Genomic DNA, 20,299 nt, shown 5'->3' with positions numbered 1-20,299 from the left:
ATCAGCTACTGCTGTTCTATACCATGGTAAAATAATTTTTAGTGTCATATTCTCTTTCTCTCTCACACACACGTGGGCGTGCATGCCCTCTGTCACTCATGCACGCACATATTAGTTTATGTAGATGTACTATATTCCTTATGAAGTTCTCATTAGAAGTTGATTCCTCAGGGCTATATCTGCTTGGTATGATGCTCGGGAATGGTTTAACTCTTTACGCAAGAAAGTGATGGAGCAAGACTGGTCTTGGAACCGGCCTGCTCTTGACTACATGGAGCTTTACCATTCGGCTCGCAAATATTGATTATGCACGGAGAGTGTGCTGCAGATAATTCCCATCGTAGCTTGTACAGATTCAGATAATTGCATATAGTTTACCAGTCAGATTCTTTCAAGGTGACCCAAGTAATTTTGTGTAACATAAAGCGGTAGGTCAGTTTCACGATATTGTATTTTTCAGATCATTGTTACCTCATGTCTCAGAATAATGAAAAAGTGAATCAAGAATAAAAGAAATGGAAATTAAAAAAAAAAAGAAAAAATCTTTTATGAACTTTAATCCAGCATTTGCTTCCTGATATTGCAGACAGCTTAAATTTCTCCCAGAAACTTTATTTTGGTCCTGCTATCAGTCTTTCTAGAGCTTGGTATCAAAGTTCAATTGATTAAACAACATTTCTAGATTAATACATGAAGTGGTGCTGACCAACCACAAGAAAATGTTTTTCCAGGCTAAATGGTGATGATTTTGATAATCATGTTCAAATTTTAATACCCAATTAAACCACTGCTTTTGTATCTTCAGTGTTGTTACTTCATTAATAACAACCCCATCAATGTATGAGGGGGCACATAATTATATTTGGTTGAATGGTAACTTTTGCCCACTATGGTGCAGATATTATATTTAGGATTCTGCTGTTATCTGCAGATTCCCAGTTATGTTGCATTTGTACATGTTACATGAAATCTTTGTGGCATTATTGATCTTTCGACGCAAAGGTAGTGTCTTTACAGCATAAGCATATCTAGATTATTACATTTCAAGTCTCTCCAAATAGATATTGTTTGTTTTGGGTTCTAAGTCCACACCGATTTTTTTTTACCTTCAGGGAAATGTTCTTCACCTAAAACATCCAAGCTCTATCAATTGAATCCACTTATCTGCTAGTGGTTGAATGTGAAATGTGACTTAAACCATGCTACTTTCTAATTTCTATTGTTATAGATCACATTTTGATGGAAGGAATGGACAAAACAGGGTCCTTGGACTTTAAAATAACTTTGAAAACTAAAGACTTTTGTCGTGTAATTAGTTCTTTGGCTAAGTTCTGTGCGGCCTTAACACTAGGAGATGGTGTTAAGTAGCCTTAAACTCACACAAACTCAAAAACTAGCAGTAATAAAAATGAGTAGGATGAGAGTATAGAGAAAATTGTGAACTCTATTACTGGAAATTTTAGATCCTACACATTATGCATTTACAAAGTGGAGTGCTTTATTTATAGGATAAATCTCCCAAGTGAAATGTCTATATACATTAAATACTTAATGCCTAGTGTTAAGGCCGCATAGAACTTAGCCAAAGAACTAATTACGCGACACTTTGCTCTCTTTCAATGCCAAAATCTGATCTTTGGCAAGATTTTCTGGTGTCATTAGAAGATTTTCACCAACAGGAACATATATAATAATATTATCATCAATGACTGAACTTTGACATAGAAATGCTAATGCAAGAACATCTAAGAAAGTTGGTGGGATTTATGTATCCACTTCTGCTGATACTTGACATGGAATTGGAGATATGAAGATACTAAAATCTAATGGAATCTTTGACAAATAATAAGTTGTTGTAACACATGCAAACAAAAAAAAGGACCTTTCTTGGCCTAATAACCACCAAAATTGCTTTATCATCTTGTGATGGCAATTGAAATTTGAATTGACCAACACTTCGTGGAAATGATAGTTATGTGACTGAACATTGAACAAGGTTTGGTAGTGGAGGACACAGAGCCCACTGAATCCCTCGAAGCATAAGCATGAAAATATGGAAAACAATGGGCTAGGATTCTGGTGTTATATACATAATCAAGAAGATCCTTTTTGGATGGTAGATATGGGTTCTTTCTTCTCATCATTATAAGCTTTTTGGTAGTTTTTTGGTCCATTGAAACCTTTATTCTTGTTTTACATTATTAATTGATTCATTCAAGTTAACAGTAAAGCAACGTTCATTGTCTTGTATGTAATTTACAATGATTACTATTTGTATTGGAGGATTATTAGGACATTATTCTTGACCAAACCCACCCTAAATATGAATCTCTATAGTCTTTTATCACATAATTATGTTTTTATAAGTGGGTTTCATTTCATCTATCTTTGAGAAAAATCGCAAATGTCCCAACAACAATTTTCGAAAACTATTAAACACTTCTCTCAAATTATCAAAAACCCCATTAAAAATATTATAAAACCCTCAACAAAAATAGAAAAACCTCTATAATATATTTTAAAAAATATATATATGTTTCCAAAATTGTTAAAGAGCGTGATTCCCTATTTTAACCTCCAATCAAAATATCAGTTTATTACAAAATTAAAACCGTTGTAAGAGCAATGTGGCTGTAGTTTAGTGGTAAGAATTCCACGTTGTGGCCGTGGAGACCTGGGCTCGAATCCCAGCAGCCACAGTTTTTACATTTTTCGACTTGACTTTTACTTATTAAATGATAAACTTATTTGCACCAATTCAGTTCTTTTTTATTTGTTGACCAAATGATTATAAGCAACCCACTAATTTAAATGTTAAATTTTATAAGCACAAAGCCTTTGAGATATCCATTGATTTAACCCCACGAATAAAAATGCATGAGAAGAATCAAGAACAATGGTTAATTAACAACATTAATTAAGCTAATTAAATTCTGATGCCACGTTTCCTCTTAATGATAATATAGATTAAGTGGGGTTTTGTGCATGTCCCCTCTCTGGCAGCCAAATATATTCTCATATCAAAAGAAGAAAAACTCAGCTGGCTGGTTTTAGTGTACCACACGCACCCACACAACAGGACCTTCGCTATAATTGTCTTTTACATGATTGATTCTTTCTAAGTGTTAAACACCAATTATTTGAGAACAACTAGTTTAAGTAAGGAGGCTTTATGCATGGCTAGCAGCCAAAAAATGACATAACAGTAGTTAAAGTTAAAGGTTGATTACCTTATGGAGCTGTCAGTTTTTCATAAGTCCATTTGGGGTTTGAGTTTTGTTAATCTCTTCCTAGTTTCATTGTGTTTTGGGGTGTTATGGTTTAGGGAGTTTGGCTTTTGCTTTGGAATTTTATAATGAAAAAGAGTGATCAGGTACATGTGATCAGAAATGCCTGCATGAATCCAATGAAATTGCCTTTTACATGATCGATTCTTTCTAAGGGTTAACACCAATTATTTGAGAACGACTTGTTTAAGTAGGCTTAAGCCCTTTCATTTTTATTTTTATCATTGAACTGGCTGTATCCATGGCTAGCAGCCAAGATGGTTTGATTAATGAAAATGACATAACAGTACTTAAAGTTTGATTAGCTTATGGGAGCTGTCAGTTTTTCGTAAGTCCAATTTGGGGTTTGAGTTTTGTTAATTTCTTCAAGTTTCATTGTGTTTATTTGGGGTTAATGGTTTAGGGTGTCTTGGCTCTTCCTTTGGATTTTTATGATGAAAAAGTGAGAGGTGGTAAATAGAGGGAGATGTACAGATGTACTCCTAGTTTATAGTTGATCAGAAATGCCTGCATGAATCCTTGACCCACGCTCTTCTCTTGAGTCATTTTCCAACAGAGTTACAGTTTACAGACCCTCCTGCTGATTTTAGTCCGGAACCAGAAGAAGACATGACCCCTCATCCTGCCCACCGCCCACCCTCCTCACATATTATGTTATTACATTACATTGAATTACAACATTAACTAACTCTGGTGGTTTGCTCGAGAATTATTACTTAAGAGGTTCTGAATTTGAATCTTTATTATTATTAATAAAAGATAATCATTGAAAGTTTATTTAACCGTTAGCTTTATAGTCTTGAAAGATTAGTTAATGTGTATGCAAACAGTCAGGTATCCCGGATGCCAAAAAGAAAAAAAGATTACAGGTATATCAAATCAAGTTTCAAGGATTATACATAAAACCAATAAATTATAAGATTCATGCATGTTATTGTGCAATATTTATATATATGTGCTAACTATCCAACCGAAACCAATTAAATGCTTTTACTACTGGCCTCCTTGAGCACCCTCTTCTAGGAACGCTCTTAAAAAAGTTGGCACTTTAACACATATACCAGAGAGATAGCTTTCACTCAGTGGCCGAGCTTTTTCACTGCTAACGCCGAATCAGGAGATGAGTTGTAGTTGTTGGTGTTTGGAGTGTGTTGGGATAAGGTTATTACGGAAATCAGTGAGGTTAGTCAGGCCAATGCTTTCTCTCCACCTTTCCCAATCAAAAGCCAGCCTTTTCAGTGCTTCATATATATATATATGAGTCCTATTAATGCACAATGGATACAACTATGCATCCCCATGTCAAAAACTCTACAACCCTCTATAAGTTTCTGACTTCTAAGAAGTTTAATTTTTCGAGGAGAGTAATATATAGATTTTGTGACAACTGAGATTCTATCAGAACCCATAACTTTTGTTTCCTTTTTTGTTTTCTTCTCCATTTAAAGTTTTTATTTTGAGAAGCCGCAAATGTGAAAGGAAGGGGGAAAAAAGGGGCTAGGTTGGTTCATCAAGATAGTATACAGTCTGTCTCTGTTGTCTGCTTCCTGTTCTGTTGTTGCAGGATACTACCATTTTGAGGCACTTGAAAATCTGTGATTTTATTTGGAAGTATATGGACACTTTCATGAAAGGGTTTTCACAGCTTCTCTTGTTTTGTCCTGGTTAGTTTTTATTATGTTTTTTTACATGTATTCCTTTTGAGTTTATCCTTGAAAAGCTCTGATTCTTGTGGAGGATATTGAAAACCAAGGCAAGGTAGATTCCTGATATTATTCTCTTACACCACTTTCTCCTTTTTGATTCCCAAGACAATAACTCATCTGCAACTTAAAAGGAAAAGTAAAAAAAAAAAACTTTTTAACTTTTTGCTTCTTCTATTTATACCGATCAAAGTCACTCTATACTTGCTCAAAATCTTCTCTTCCTCTGCTTTGGTCTAGTTTTGGTTTTTCAGTTTCCTTGTTTTTGGCTCATAAACTGATTTTGAAGCTTTTTTGTTTGGGGTTTTTTGAACTTTTTAGACTTAGTCATGGAAGACTGGCAATATGGTCTTATGAGCAATAACAGTGAGGGTGGTGGTAGAAGATCAATGAGAAATGAAGATTTTGAAGAAGAAGATGTGTGGTCTTTTGTGAAAGAAAGTGAAGAAGAAGAAGAAGAAGATTCAAGTCCTAAAAGGAACTCTAATGAGTACTCTTTTGGTTCTTCTTCTTCTTCTTCTGCATGGCGTTTCACCACTGCACCAATAATGATTCCAAGGTCTAATAATAATAATAATAATAATAATATGCCAATTACAGCCCATGATGAAGCAGCCAACAAGGTGGTTCAACAATCATCAGCTCCTATGAACATCCCTGATTGGTCAAAGATTTATGGGAAAAATGCAAACTTGGGCTCATCAAGAAATGGCTCACGGGTTGATACTGGTATTAGTTTTAATGATGTTTGTAATGATGATGATGATGATGATGATGATGAAGATATGTTACCTCCACATGAATGGTTAGCTAGGAAGCTTGCTAGGAACAAAATTTCTTCTTTCTCAGTGTGTGAAGGGATTGGAAGGAGACTGAAAGGTAGAGATCTTAGCAAAGTGAGGAATGCTATTTTGACCAAAACTGGTTTCTTAGAGTAATGTCATCACCATACCACTGCCTTCAAATCATCAGTCATGTCACAGATCCCATTTAATCTTTTTTTTATTTTTTATTAATATTTGAGTCATTATTGTTACTAATACAGTGTGTAATTTAGAGGCCAGTTGGGGGGTGGGGTGAACTAGAAATAGAGAGTCCCTGAAAGAAGTCATCAAAAAAAAAAAAAAAAAAGGAAAAACAAATAGGTAATCTCTGAGATTTTGTCTGTTAGTCTGGTAGGATTTATGTTTTGGGTAAATGGAGTAGGCTGTAGCCTGGAGCCAGAGTATGTAAAAGTTGAATTATTAGTTTTAACCTTTATGCCTGCTGCTTAATCTATCTGCTGTGTTTGTACCCTCTTTTCAATCTTATCCTAACCTCATTTCATCTTTTTTATTCTGACAAAATGTGTTTGATGAAAAACTGGAACCAAACAGCAGAACCAAACTGTTAAACTCATATCTCTTTGCTTAGCTTTGCTTGAGCCTAATGGGGCTGTGAAGTTTCTTTATGTTAAAGGAAGTCTCATATATATCCATCCAAAACTCTTTTGCACATGAATAAGGGGCCACCGGCCACCACCAATGCTTAAAAGTTCAGTCAGAGAATAGTCTTACTCCTTGTTCTTGGACAGATTCTTATTATATACATGGTATCTTCTGTAATTCTCTATCTATAAACACAAGTTCAAGAATCCACTAGATGGTTGGCTATATCCCCTTTTGCCGACAAGAATAATTATATGATATTTTTCTCGCGAAAATTATTCCTATGCTTTCACACTTACCTCAAATTTCACCATATTAAGCATCAACAAAGTGTTTAAGGACCACTCAAAAGTCCCTTGTGCCTAGGCATGGCAATGGGGCGGGCCGAGGTCGAGGACCCCATTTCCTACACCCGACCCATTATGGGAATGACGGGAGATTCCTTGTCTCCGCCCCACAGGGAATTTCATAGGCCCATATGACAATTACACTTAAGTTAATCGTCTAAACTTAAGCTAAGGCATTACATTTGTCCAAAATGTATGGGCAGGTCCCCAAAATCAAAGGAATTTGAACTGGCCGGTTTCTTTGATTTGGAATTGGAACCGAAACTATCGATTTCGGGTACCCTAAAAAACGTTAATTACCCCCTTATTTTAAAAAAAATGATAAATAAACCCTTATAAAATTACAATTACACCCCTAATAATTGAGTGCAAAACATTAAATAATATATTGTTTATATTTACTTGATGTTTGATGTTTGATTATAAGTATTTAATTGTTTATTTTCACCAATAATAAACATTTCAAAGCTATTATTTAACGTAAATGTCTTAATGTATATTAATTTTCTTAATCAAGTAATAAGTGAAACTTAAATATTAATAAGAATATTTTGAAAAACTAATCTTTTAATGAAAATTAATAAGAGTTTTGATACTAAGACAAAAAAAAAAAAAAATCAAAATTTTCTTATATATTTATATGATATGCAAACTATCAAAAAAACCCCATATGCAAAATATCAAAAAAACCCTTATTCTTTAATATTATATCAATTTAGTCTTGGTTCCCGGTTCTGGCTTCGATTCCTTTGATTTGGATTCGGAACTGGAACCGTACAGTATCAGTTCCAATTTTTTGGAATCGAAACCTATCCTATTACAAACGGTTTTGGGTAGGAACCGAAACAAACACCCGGATGCCCATCAGTTCTGGTTCTACCCTAAAATTTTGCCCCACCCCCCGCACCCCCCTCTCCCTACCCCTATCCCCGCAAAACTGGAGAATCCTTGCCCCATACGGGGCGGAACAAGGCAGGACCATAGAAATCTGGGGGCCATTGCCATGCCTCCTTGTTCCATCAAACACAACAAGTGGTCCTTCCATTAGGGTGGGTTAATCTAGTTCTAATACATTAATTTATTTCTTTTCAACTTTGTTGATGGGTTTTCGTATATCTAAATGTCCTGTATAATTTTTTGGTATTATCATGTGCTTTACAGATTAGCAATAGAGCAGCATATGCTTTGCTATATCAGAAGTGGTTTGTCCTTTGCCAGTTGCTGCTACATCATCAGAAAGCACTGCTCTGTATTGTACAAATCGATAGTTTCCATTATCCTACCATGTTTCTCTTTTACTTCCATTACCAAGCAAATATAATGGAATTGAAACATAAGCATTACTTGACCTTTAAATATTTTGCCTTTTACCCTTAGATTATGCAATGTGGGTATTCGCAAAATCCATAATCTCTTAGTGCTATGCTTTTAATAAAAATTATGAGATGTAATAATGATCTAACTTTAATACTTTTAACATGAGTACTTAAAAGTTAATATAGTAAAACATATCTATAGTGATACTCCATATAGGAATAACCTCCATGTAGTCATAAAAAGTTTTGATCATAACTTGGAACAGTTATAAATAAGAATAAATTTCACATTGTAATAAATTATAGTTTTTCTAGGTCCTATCTTAAGGAATTTACCTTTATATAGTAATAATTTTATGTATATTATAAAAAAATATATGTTATGTTACATTAAATGTTTAAGATGAAATAAAATATTTATCTAAAGTTGTCTGAGATAATGATTTATGCTTTAGAGTTGTTACCATATCTTTTATCTTGCGAGTCCGTAATAAGTTGCCAGCATGGACACCTTCTTGTTGAAGCCAAAATATTTCTAACTGTATGTTTGAAGCTTTTTGACACGAAACTTTTGGTATTTCTATACTATATTCATCCTTAGGATTATCTCATTCCTCTTCTTGTTTAATTCTAGTAATGATTTCTTCTTCAGTTAAAACATACACGATTTGTTGCTCATTTAGATGATTAAGGAAGATATAAATATCTATCTGATTGGCGTAGTGAAATTATCGTATATGATTACTTAATTTTGTAATGACTCTTTGATATTCATTTTCATACTATTCTAATACTACTAAAATAATGAATTGAAATCTTAATACTACTAAAACATAAATTATAAAATCAAAAATCAAAACAATAATTCTTTTAATTACACATCTATTAAGTTTTAACCTCTTTATAGTAATAAATTTAGTTGATCCTAACATTATGACTACAAAGAGGTTATACTGTATATCCTTTTTTTTTTTTTTTTTTTAATCATAGTGTCCAAATAACCTTGTGCGCACCTCATTTAATCCCCCAGGACCTTAAAGTTAATGACCGGGTAAGAATCCAGTGGCTACCCCTATTAGGAGTTGAGGTAGATCAACTCAAGACCTCTTAAATCATACACTCAAAAGTTTCAATTGACTGCTTGACCCTATTTTTTTTTATGGTCACAAAGAAGAGAAAAAAAAAAACCAACTATTATTTTAAGTAATATTTTTGAAAAGGTTGAGTTGAGTTGTTATTACGAGGTATAATTTAAAAATTAACAAAAACACCCCATAGGTTTGTTAATTTAGCTAAACACCCCCAACAAAAAGTTTATAAATTAACAAAAACACCCCCACCCACCCACCCACATTTGCCAGATTCCTATCACCACTATCGGAAGGTGGCCGGAATCGCTGTAATGGCGCACTATCGGTTGGATCTGGCCGGTAGTACACCAATCTAGCATTTTCGGGTGTGGCCAAATATCTGGCCTTCACCAGATGTGGCTGTAGATCTGGCCGTCAATGGCCAAATCATTGGTCGTAGATCTGGCCCTTCCCGACCAGATCCACGGTAGATTTGGTCGGAAAAGGCTAGATCGATTTACTACCGACCAAATCTAGTTGGTAGTGTGCCATTATGACAAATTTCAACTACCTTCCGACAATGGTGGTCAGAATCTGGAAAATGTGGGTGGGTGGGGGTGTTTTTGTTAATTTATAAACTTTTTTGTTGAAGGTGTTTAGTTAAATTAACAAACCTAAGAGGTTTAAAAATAGTTGAATAGAACATGATTGAATTTTGAGAAATTTTTGGTAGGATAGAAATATGATAGGTGGCCAAACGCAGCCAAAATTGTTTTGGAAAGTACAATTGGGTGCATTTGTTTCCTATTTTTGCCTTATCATTTCCAAAATACACATTTATCTCCCTATTTTAAAAAATATTATTACGTTATATTGAATTTTTTAAACCCCCTAAGCTTGTTAATTTAACTAAATACACCCCCAAAAAAGTTTAGAAATTGACAAAAACATCTCCACCCATCCACATTTTCTAGATTCCAACTATCACCACAGGAAGGCGGTCGGAATCTGGTATAATTGTGTACTACTGGCTGGATTTGGCAGATAGTGCATCGATCTAGCCTTTTCCAACTAGATCCACTATGGATCTAGTTGAAAAAGATCAAATCTACAGCCAAAGATTTGCTCGTAGCTAGTTGTCAATAACAACCAAGATCTAGCCATAGATCTGACATTTTTTTACCAAATCCATGGTTGATATGACTGAAAAAAGCTATATTGGCGACGACTCTAACCACTCTCCAGGGGTAGTAGCTAGCTGTTGATGTTTAATATATAGATAAAGATATTTTTGTTAATTTTTAATATTTTATTATAAAAGTATTTAATAAATTAACAAATCTAAAAATCGTTTTTGTTAATTTTTAAATCATATCTTATAATAACCGCTCCAACCTTACTTTTTCAAAAATATTATCTATAACACTAAATCAAACGCACACGGATCATTTTGAAAAGGGCAGCTGTCACATGCATTTACTCACTTAGCCTCTTCTTAGAGGCAATGATTAGCCAACAGGCTTATAAGTTTGTCTTCTTAAGAGAATTTTTTGAGCTAAAACTGAGCCCCTCATGTTACATTGCTAATAAAGACAAGATCTTATTATAACCAGTTAACTAGGAACCTGAATCAGAATGGGAGAGAACTTTAAATTGGTTATATTTTTTTTCCTTTATATGGAGAGTTTTGCATTAAATTGTAAACAACTTTGACAGGCCCCAAATGAACTAAAAGTTAAAATGGTTTGACTTCACCCAACAAAGTTACAGGCTAGTTCTAAATGAAAGTAAAAACTACTTCCTAGTTAGTGTCCAAAGTCCAAACATATACTTTCATTACTCTTATGGAAACTAACGTTGGTGGTTTGTCAAACTTGTGGTTGTTAAGTCGGCAGTCAGTTGGTCTATACACTGTGCATCTCTTTCAGCTTGTCTCTCTTTTGAGGAAGAACAGTGTGAGTTTCAAACAAACAACAATGAAATATTAAAATTTTCCTTGTCATTTTGAATAATTTTGAGAAGTGAGGAGAAAAAATAATAATGTCTTTGAAGAGTAGAGGAGAGTTTGTCGCGAAGAATGTTGTGTCAAGGAAATTGGCTCTTTTTCTCTGTGTTTGCTGCTTCAGCGCTGGGATGTTTTTCACTAACAGGTAAATTTCTCTTCTTGGGTTTTTGTTGTTTACTTTGAATCTATAGTTTTTTTATTCTTGTTTTAAGTTAATTTTGTGGGTTTTTCTTTTTGTAAAGTTTGGATTTTGCGAAGTGCATCACTGCATTCTTAGAATTAGATGTATTTATGAAAAGGATCTGAAGAAATTGCTTTGTGTAGTTGTTTTTAGGTGTTTAGGTTGAAATTTTTGAATTTTTGCTAGATGATTTGTTGATTTGCAAACCATTGTTGTGTATCTTCTTTTTTATTACGAACAGATAATTCGGATCATGTGGTTTGTTGATTTTAATGTGCTCTGATTGCGAACTACTATTATAACTTGCTATTTTGTTGCCAATACTGTGATTCATTATTGTTTTTGCTGTCTAAATTTGGGTAGTTGAAATCACATTGATATTATAGCCAATTTAAGCTAGCCCATTGCACTTTCTTCTGCTATGTTCTAGTTTAATTGTTCTTTCACTTTTTCCAATTAGTGTGCTCGATTTCATGAAGTTAAGCCAAAGTTGTAATCTTTGTTAGTACATTTCTTTTTTCCCCCGATTGCTGTGGCTGGGAAACTTGGTAAAGGAAAACTTCTAAATTGTTAGGTTGTCTGGTTTCTTGCTGAATGTTTAAAAATGCAGGTCAACTAGTCTTAGTTTGAGTTGGCTTGGTTGAGTGGAGGTGTTTTTTTCATTTCCAGACAATAAATAGTAATGAAAAAGATTTTTTTTAGGTACCAGTTTTTGTATTTTGGATTCTTCCATTATTCTTTGAGATATTGTTAGTTAAATTTTTTGGCTTCATTTTTTTTTTTGGCTGTTGATTGCCGTAAATGTCAAGTTACTTCACAAATTGGCTGGTTTTTTTTACTATATCCTGCTTTTAAATCAAGAAATATGTGTCAGGGTTCAGATTATGCCCGAAGTTAAAGGCATTGCCCGAACATCTAAACTGAAGATGAAGGGATACAGTCGAAGGGTTGTTATATACGATCTTGTAGTGAATCTGTCACGCTACCCTTCAAATCTCAGTTCCTGACTACAGCTAAGATTTGAAGATGTGATTTTGCAGTTTGAATAACTTAAGTTATATCTAAAGTCTGACTTGTAGAAGGATGACTTTTGGTGGCCTGTGGAATTTTTTTTTTTCTCCATTACAGATCACAAGTCTCATCATACTTTGAACTACTTCTAACAAATGGAATGTTATTTCTTTTGAAAATATTGCTTTCTGGTCTCAAATATATATTGATCTTTTCTTTCAAAAAATCATATTAAAGTGAAAGTGTAGTGCTTGGGAATCCATTTCTGAAGAATTGCTTCGGCAGATACTTTTTTTCTGTTTCTTTTTCTTTTTCTTTTTTTAATGGGCATAGCTGAAAGGGTGGCAGAATCATGATTTAATGGTCAATACACTGCTTTGTTTCTAATTACTATTTTTCACACTGAATTGATGATCTGATCACTAAAACCTGCCATCATAACCCTAGTGGTGTTGCTTCTATTCTACCTTCTAAACTCATGCTCTATTTTGCTTGTTATTGTTATATGTGATCTCACTTCTTCTTGAAATCGCTACTGATGTTTTCATATTCTTTTTCTTATTAATAAGGTTGTAAAACATAATTCCAACAACAGTGTAGGGGGTAGTTCGACAGTCCAGGATGCTATTAGTAAGCTGTTCAATGCATTTAAACTAGATTCATTTTAAAGATGTAGTATTCTTTTTTGAGTGACCTACATCTGAATGCAGGGAACAGTATATAAAAATTTCAGAATTAGAAGAATTAGGTGCTGCTAGAGCTGAGCATGAGTCTATGTTGCACAGTCCTCCAGTAAAAGGAAAAATCAAGTCACCTTCAAAAAGAAAGTACTTTATGGTGATTGGAATAAATACAGCTTTTAGTAGCCGAAAACGAAGAGACTCAGTTCGTGAAACTGGGATCCACAGGTGCATCAATTAGTTATAATTGTCTAATTTTCTTCCTGTTTTATATGCTATTTTGTTGCATCCTTCATCTAATGTGTGATAAATGGAATTTACTATAACAACAATAGGTGAAAAACGAAAAAGGCTGGAGGAAGAGAAAGGCATCATTATACGATTTGTTATAGGTCACAGGTGAGATTTGAATACCTTTTCGTGTGTAATTATCTGGGTAAATACCTCTGTTTATAGTTATATTTTTTCCATCAATGAACTTATGAACATTTGAGCCTTAGCTTTGAAAATATCACAAATCTGGTTACATTTTTTTTCTTTGCCTTCTAAAAGTGGGTTTAGAACTAGCCTACAATCAAGCCTATTCTCTGATGCAAAAATTTTGTACAAATTGTGAAAAATGGTTATAATTCATGTACCCAATAATGTTTTGTTCTAGCTTGTAAACCATGAATTGATCCTTGAGTTCCAGTTAAAATCCTCTTTATATATCGAAAAGTTATTAAATACTGAATCTCTAGTTTGTCTCTATAATTTTGCTATTAAGGAGTAAAAATTTTTTCATTAATCTTGGGATATTTTAGTGCAACATCAGGTGGTATTCTTGATAACTATTGAAGCAGAGGAAATTATGCATGGAGACTTCTTGAGGCTGGTGATGTTTCTCTCTTGTTCCTTAATAGTGTTATCTGTGTTTACAATCAGAGTCCTAGTAATCTTATGAAGACCAGAAGAAAATTCTGATTGGCTGTCTCGGTTTGTTCATATTATACGAGCAGGACCATACTGAGGGCTACCTGGAATTGTCCGCCAAGACTAAGACTTACTTCTCCACTGCGTTGCCACATGGATGCAGAATTTTATGTCAAAGTTGATGATGATGTTCATGTAAATCTAGGTAAGGGGAAGTCTGTACCTTCATCTTGCATACATCATTTGTAGGCATTTGACTTTTTCTGCAATGTGCCTGATTTCATAATTAGAATGTACTTAATGCGAATCGAGATTAGGTTTTTTTTGGGTAAATTATTGGGGCTGAAAACACTCTTTAAATAAGTTGCTGAAAGGTCTCACATAAATTTTGATTCATTTGAGTAAACCATCAAGTTTACTATGGATCATTGATGTTTGTCTAACGTAAGTTGGAGGCACAATGATGAGTTAGCAATCAGATCTTAGGATGCATCTGGCAATTTTTCACTGCAATCAATTTTGAGCCCTATATCACGACAACCCAAATGTGAAAGCTAAGACACTTTCTGGTGGTTTGTGAGATAAAAAATATATGTTGAAATTTGTATATACTAGAACAGTTTTCCTAATGCACCAGGCTGCCTGTTTGTACTTTTTCTGTGTTTTATTGAACTGATGTTGTCCTTGGCAAGGTATACTCACAAGAAAAAATTTCTTTGATCAACTGACAGTTTTATCTGTTATCTTCTTGATCTCATTGAGTTTGTTTACTAATAAATTACCCAGCAACACTTGGAACAACCTTAGCTGGTCATCGTAGACACATCATCTTACATTGGTTGCATGAAGCTGGTCCTGTCCTTGCTAGAAAGTAAGCAATATTTCCTGCATTTCTTTAATAGGCTGAATGTTAAAAAATTCCTAAATTTTGGTATTTGACCATCCTTCCTTGTCGAACAGGGGAGTGAAATACTATACCAGAGTACTGGAAATTTGGTGAGGTTGGAAATAAATACTTCCGACATGCTACAGGACAATTATATCTATATCAAGAGATTTGCTATGTACTATAGTGATCGTAAGTTTTGAAATCCATCTGTCTCTACTCTCTTTGTAAGTTATGGTTACATTCTTGCGAGCTTGTCTATCTAGTTGTTGATTTAGAAACTAACCAAGAGGTTCTGGTTCCCTTTGACATGCTTGAGACTTGATTTTAAGATTGGTTTTACACGATGTGGACTAGATTGGTACTTGAAATGCCCACCTTTTTATTAAAGAAAAAATATTATGGTGGAAACTTGGGTTTAAATATTGTCATGCTAAGTGGTTCTAAATTTTCTCAGATGTCCCACAATACACCAATGAAGATGTTTCGTTGGGGTCTTGTTGATTGGTTAGTATGTGGAGCATGTGGATGATCGAAGATTGTGCTGTGGTACCCCGCCTGGTAAAATTCTAAACTGAACATTTGTTAGACCACCCATAAGCAAGGTTTATAAATTGAAAGGCAAGATTAGAAATAGACGTTAGTGTGCAGTGAGTGTGACGAGGCAATGAATGTGGAGAGTGTGGTGAGTTTGTTATAAGAAAATACATGTGGCTGATATCAGTTAATATAGAATAGAATAATTAGTATAGAGAAAAGAAGGAGAGAGAGAGGTCATTGTCGAGTTAATTCTTCATAGAACAAATTGGGAGGCCCCCAGCTCCTCGAACTGCTGGGAACCCATCTGTTGAGTGAATTGCTCATTCAAGTGATATTTCAATTGTTATTCATACTATTTCAGTTCTTATCAGATTGTGCAGTTGTTTGCTATTGTGCTTGTGTTTTGCAGTTGTTGTTTGGATTTGTTTTACAGGGAAGTTCCATCAACATTTTACAGTAATTTGTAAGCTTTTAAACCTTGAAAAGAAAATTTTCTTTGACCTGTAAACCTGTTGCTCTTGGTTTGTTTCATTTTTTTTTTTTTTTTTTTATAACTTCTGATACCATAGGTGAAGGATATCAAAATTATTGTGAAATATATTGATATTCTGTCTTCCTGCCAGATAACTTTATAAACCATATGTTTTCTCTGGCAAGACCTAAAAGATGGGATATTTTCTGTTCAATAATACTAAACTTACAAAGTTGGATCAACTTTGTATCCTAAGCGATGTGCATAGCAGTTATTTCGACAATATCATATTAATATAGGATGGCGTAATAAGTGATTTAACTTGTCAAACCAGTTGTCACATCATTTGTGAACGCCTTATGTTTAGCTCTAATATCTTGGACCAATATATCTAGACAATTCTCTTAGCTACCATTTTTTCCTCATACGGAGCAAAAGTTACATATGATACGGTAAACCAGTTGCTGCATACACAGTACTAATAGACTTGATCATGTAACACATTTCTACAGATTGTGAGTGGAAGGCTCAGATGGGCAAAACCTGTGTTGCCTCATTTGATTGGAGATGCAGTGGGATTTGCAAGTCTGTTGAGAGGATCAAAGAAGTTCATGAGCTCTGTGGTGAGGGTGAGGATGCGCTATGGCGTTCAAGTTTCTGAGATATCGCCTGCTGCTCTTCCAAACTCAGGAATGGCATACTTATGAATGCTGACACATGCATATATAAGTTTGTGGGTATGGAAAATGTATATGTACTACCAGAATACAGAACTAGGACAAGGGAAGACATAGGCTACACTATCGAGTCCTCCATTTTCATGCGTAGAGGAAACAAACATCTGGGCGGCCCTGTAACCATCAATTCTTTATATGGCTGGAGAACTGTATTACAAGTTCTGTACCATAACTGAGAACAATAATAGTACTAGTTATTGTAAAGCTGTCTACCTCTTGCTTCATATAATTAAATATATTCTGCAATATATTTCATTAGTTTGATCTCTAGTCTCTCCCACTTGTAATATTTGGTAATTTTGAAGCTTGCAATGAAAGAAAACTCTTTGACGAATGATCAACTCTGAACAGAACAAGAATAATGGAGATGATTTTCAAGCAAATGGGTATGCATTTACTTCATTATATCATTGAAACCATGTTAAAATATGTTTTCCGAAAGTACATTAAAATTAATGTTATTTCTAAAATAATTTTTTTTTTTACTATAATAACTTAAATTTGACGCTTCATTCATCTAAATTACAATCTCTACATATAGCTTTATTCTCTTATATATTCCTGTTATCTGAGTTTGAAAGTTTCTGCATTTTTCCCAAGAAAGAGGGTGTCAAAGTTAAAAGATTGGAATCAGGAGGGACCGTAAAGTTGGTATATATATTCATAATAAAAGGAGGTGAAGTTTGCCAGTCATTTGAACTTTCATTCCTGATTAAATTATCTCAAATTGGTATATATATTCATAATCAGTTGGTACATACATATATATATATATATATATATATATAGGTTTTGTTGACGTAGAAAATCACACCAACCCAGAGGTACATGATATGATCCATCAGGATTAATTACGCACACATCTTATGTGATTCTAACATTGTCAATGGTGTGCGCGATTTTCTACATCAATAGGTTTCATCGGAATACTAAATTAAATTTATTTAATTATCATGAATGATAATATATCATTCCCCAGAAAGATGTTTAGAATAATAAATTAATGTAGACACAATTAGTGGTAAAAATAGTGTTTGGTTTGTGTCTTTTAATTGAATGACCAGCTTATTCAATTATTAGAACAAGAATATCGAATCTTGTCAACTACCACTTTTGTTTAAATAAAAAAAAAAGGTGGGGAAGTTTTACGTATAGGCAACAAATTAATATAAAGAATAATAATAATAAACTGCTTAAATTCATCCTGTATGCAACTCAAAATTACTCTTGAGACCTTTCGATTTTCGAAACCCTGAAACAGAAATATATTTAACATATGAAAACAAAATAATATTTATGATATTATTCTTACCCTTTGAAAGGTGGTGCTGGGAAGTTGATCCAGCTACTCATAGCAGGGCACTAATCTTTAAGAGTGGATTGTACGTGATATTGGCACGGCTCAATCAAATAACAATGTTCAAAGCTTTTGAGCACCGCTCTTAGGTTGAACCGTACCAATATCTCGTACTTTTATTTATTTTATAACGTAATGCGTAAACTGAAACAAATTGATAAAAGATAATATAAATGAAACACAAAGATGAAGGAATTGTGAAATACCTTATTGAGGAGTAAAAAGAGAGAGCTTGGCATGAATGATAATAGAAGAAGAAGGGAAGGGAGAGAGGAGGTAGAAGAAGGGATGAGAATAAGTGTGTTGTTGTTTGTTGTCCTGTGAGATTCTTGAGATTTTAATGAGGGAGGGGGAGAAGGGGGGCATCAAATGAAATGGGGGGTGTGTGGCCTCGAAGATGAAGATGCTAGCATTGAATTAGCCACCAACCCAACAACAAAAAAGAGGTGGACATATTAAATATAAAGTTGGAGACAATGGAAAAAGTTCACAGCGGCAGGCAACCCTCTTGAGCTTTCAATTTGTATTTATGAGGGGTTGGAGTTGAAGACAATAATAATGTTAATGTTGGTATGGTGCCACCAGCATTTGAATTTCAAAAAAGCTTTAGAAAAAGATGTCCCCGGTTGGTGCACTTAATTTTAGGTTTCTGTCTAGTTGAATTTCTACTATAACTATCTTCTAGCTATAGCTACTTTCAAGTTGATGTCCTGTGAATTTCAATTGCTTTCAAAATCCATAATCTCTAAGAGATGAGACTGCCATCATGTCATGTGTCATTCATTTTGGTTTATTTCTTTTCTTTTCAATCAAAGTTTTTGTTTGTAAAGTCGGTTTCAAAAAGTTGATGACTTCCTAACTACACAATCAACTCCAATTAGTTAATATATCATGCACCGATCATGATTTTCAACTCTCTAAATATACAATCTATAAATACAAAAGAGAATTAATTCAAGTTAATGAAAGATTGTGAGAACACTGAGTATTTGATAGAATGTTTATTAAATATCATGAGTAGAATGTCTTAAAAACTGTGATCGTTTCTGCTCGAGATGCTGGGTTGAACGTGGTTAAAAACTATGATTATTTTCACTTTATTAATTATATATTGGATTTATGGTATTATGTATTCTTGTATATCGTATTCATGAAATTATAATAGATTTTTTACATCTATGAATATAGACAGGATATATCAAATTATATAAATATCATATCTTTTTGTGGTGTAATTATATTCTTGTATTATCAATCTTGTCGCTCTCTTGTGAAGGATAGGATTGTCGGTGTAAATTTCTTTCCTTAAGTTAGGATTAAAGGATTAATTGAATATTTTAATTGTTATCTTGTCATTTCACACTGACACAAGGGCTTAACTCAACCTAGCTCTTTCATCAACCAATTAAGAGCGTCAATTACGAGCTAATTACCTGCACTAAGTAGTGCATGCTTTTCAAGCTGGTCAATTGTCAAAATCAACTACGGGGTTTCTCCAGTTAGAAAGGGCAAATCATAAACGGATTAGATTGGTTATATATGCATAATTGCTCATAATGTGGTCGAAACAATCTATAATAATATGAAATTAAAACAGTAAACACATATAAGTAAAGAGATAGAAAAATACATGTGATTTATCCTAGTTCACCCAATTAATATGCTACATTTAACAGAGTCAATATTATTGTAATATTGTCCCACTATTCTTATTATAATGAATATAATTTATCCAATGATTTACTATCACATTCATACAAGAGAAAAATAAGTTTATATACTAGATTTAAAGAGTAAAACCTAATATTACAAAGATCCTTGTTCCTAAGCCCAAACCTAATTAAGAATTAATTACTTAGAGAAATTCTTCAACGACTCTTCACCAAATACGTTTATGTGGCCCCTCATTGTTGAAGTGGTTAACAACTCCAACAACCCTAGCCTAATTAAATGTTTGATACACTGAAACATTGATGGAGGTGAATGTGCAGTGCATGCACAATTACATATGATATCTGAAGGAGATGGTCCAGGACAATATATTGATCAAATCTCAGGCTGGCATAACATTGAAAAGAAGTTTTAGTAGGCAATTAAAGATGTGTGTGGGAGGAAGGCGATCAGAATTAATGGGGGCCGAGTAATTCTTCTATAAATAAATAAATATGCATGGCCTACAACAATATGTTGCAAAGAGTGGCCTGGCCTGGCCTGGCCTCCTCGGCTCCTCCCAATCAGTCTTCCCCCATAACGTTAGATGCACAGTCAATTCTTGTTCACGACTGTCAGAAAACCCACGTTCTTCTCAGATTGAATGTTTGAACCATGTTCCCCTATTTAATTAAAGTTGCAGCATCTAGCTACATAG

General features: G+C 33.9%; 2 protein-coding genes, 1 non-coding gene and 1 pseudogene across 3 annotated transcripts in view; all 4 read left to right on the top strand.

Annotated features, from left to right (window-relative positions):
- LOC116111701 (starch synthase 3, chloroplastic/amyloplastic) overlaps nt 1-755 on the top strand; it is a 47,371-nt gene extending 46,616 nt beyond the window's left edge. The window contains exon 16 of the mRNA XM_031397845.1: nt 172-755. Coding sequence (XP_031253705.1) covers nt 172-304 — 133 coding nt within the window. The 3' untranslated portion in view covers nt 305-755. The remainder of the gene's footprint in view (nt 1-171) is intronic.
- Nucleotides 756-2,627: 1,872 nt separating this feature from the next.
- On the top strand, nt 2,628-2,699 carry TRNAH-GUG. Its single transcript has one exon. It is a non-coding gene; the product is annotated as a tRNA-His (tRNA).
- A 1,888-nt stretch (nt 2,700-4,587) lies between these two features.
- On the top strand, nt 4,588-6,363 carry LOC116111705. Its single transcript, XM_031397848.1, has 2 exons — nt 4,588-4,951; nt 5,312-6,363. Exons 1-2 carry the CDS (start codon nt 4,903-4,905, stop codon nt 5,926-5,928), a joined length of 666 nt encoding a protein of 221 aa, XP_031253708.1. The 5' UTR covers nt 4,588-4,902; the 3' UTR covers nt 5,929-6,363.
- A 6,734-nt stretch (nt 6,364-13,097) lies between these two features.
- Nucleotides 13,098-16,498, top strand: LOC116111703 (annotated as a pseudogene).
- The last annotated feature ends 3,801 nt before the right edge of the window (nt 16,499-20,299 follow it).

The sequence above is a fragment of the Pistacia vera genome, unplaced genomic scaffold, assembly GCF_008641045.1.
Source record: "Pistacia vera cultivar Batoury unplaced genomic scaffold, PisVer_v2 Contig65, whole genome shotgun sequence".
Lineage (NCBI taxonomy): Eukaryota > Viridiplantae > Streptophyta > Magnoliopsida > Sapindales > Anacardiaceae > Pistacia > Pistacia vera.
Note: the sequence above shows the minus strand (reverse complement) of the source record. Positions and strands in the feature narration are given on the sequence as shown.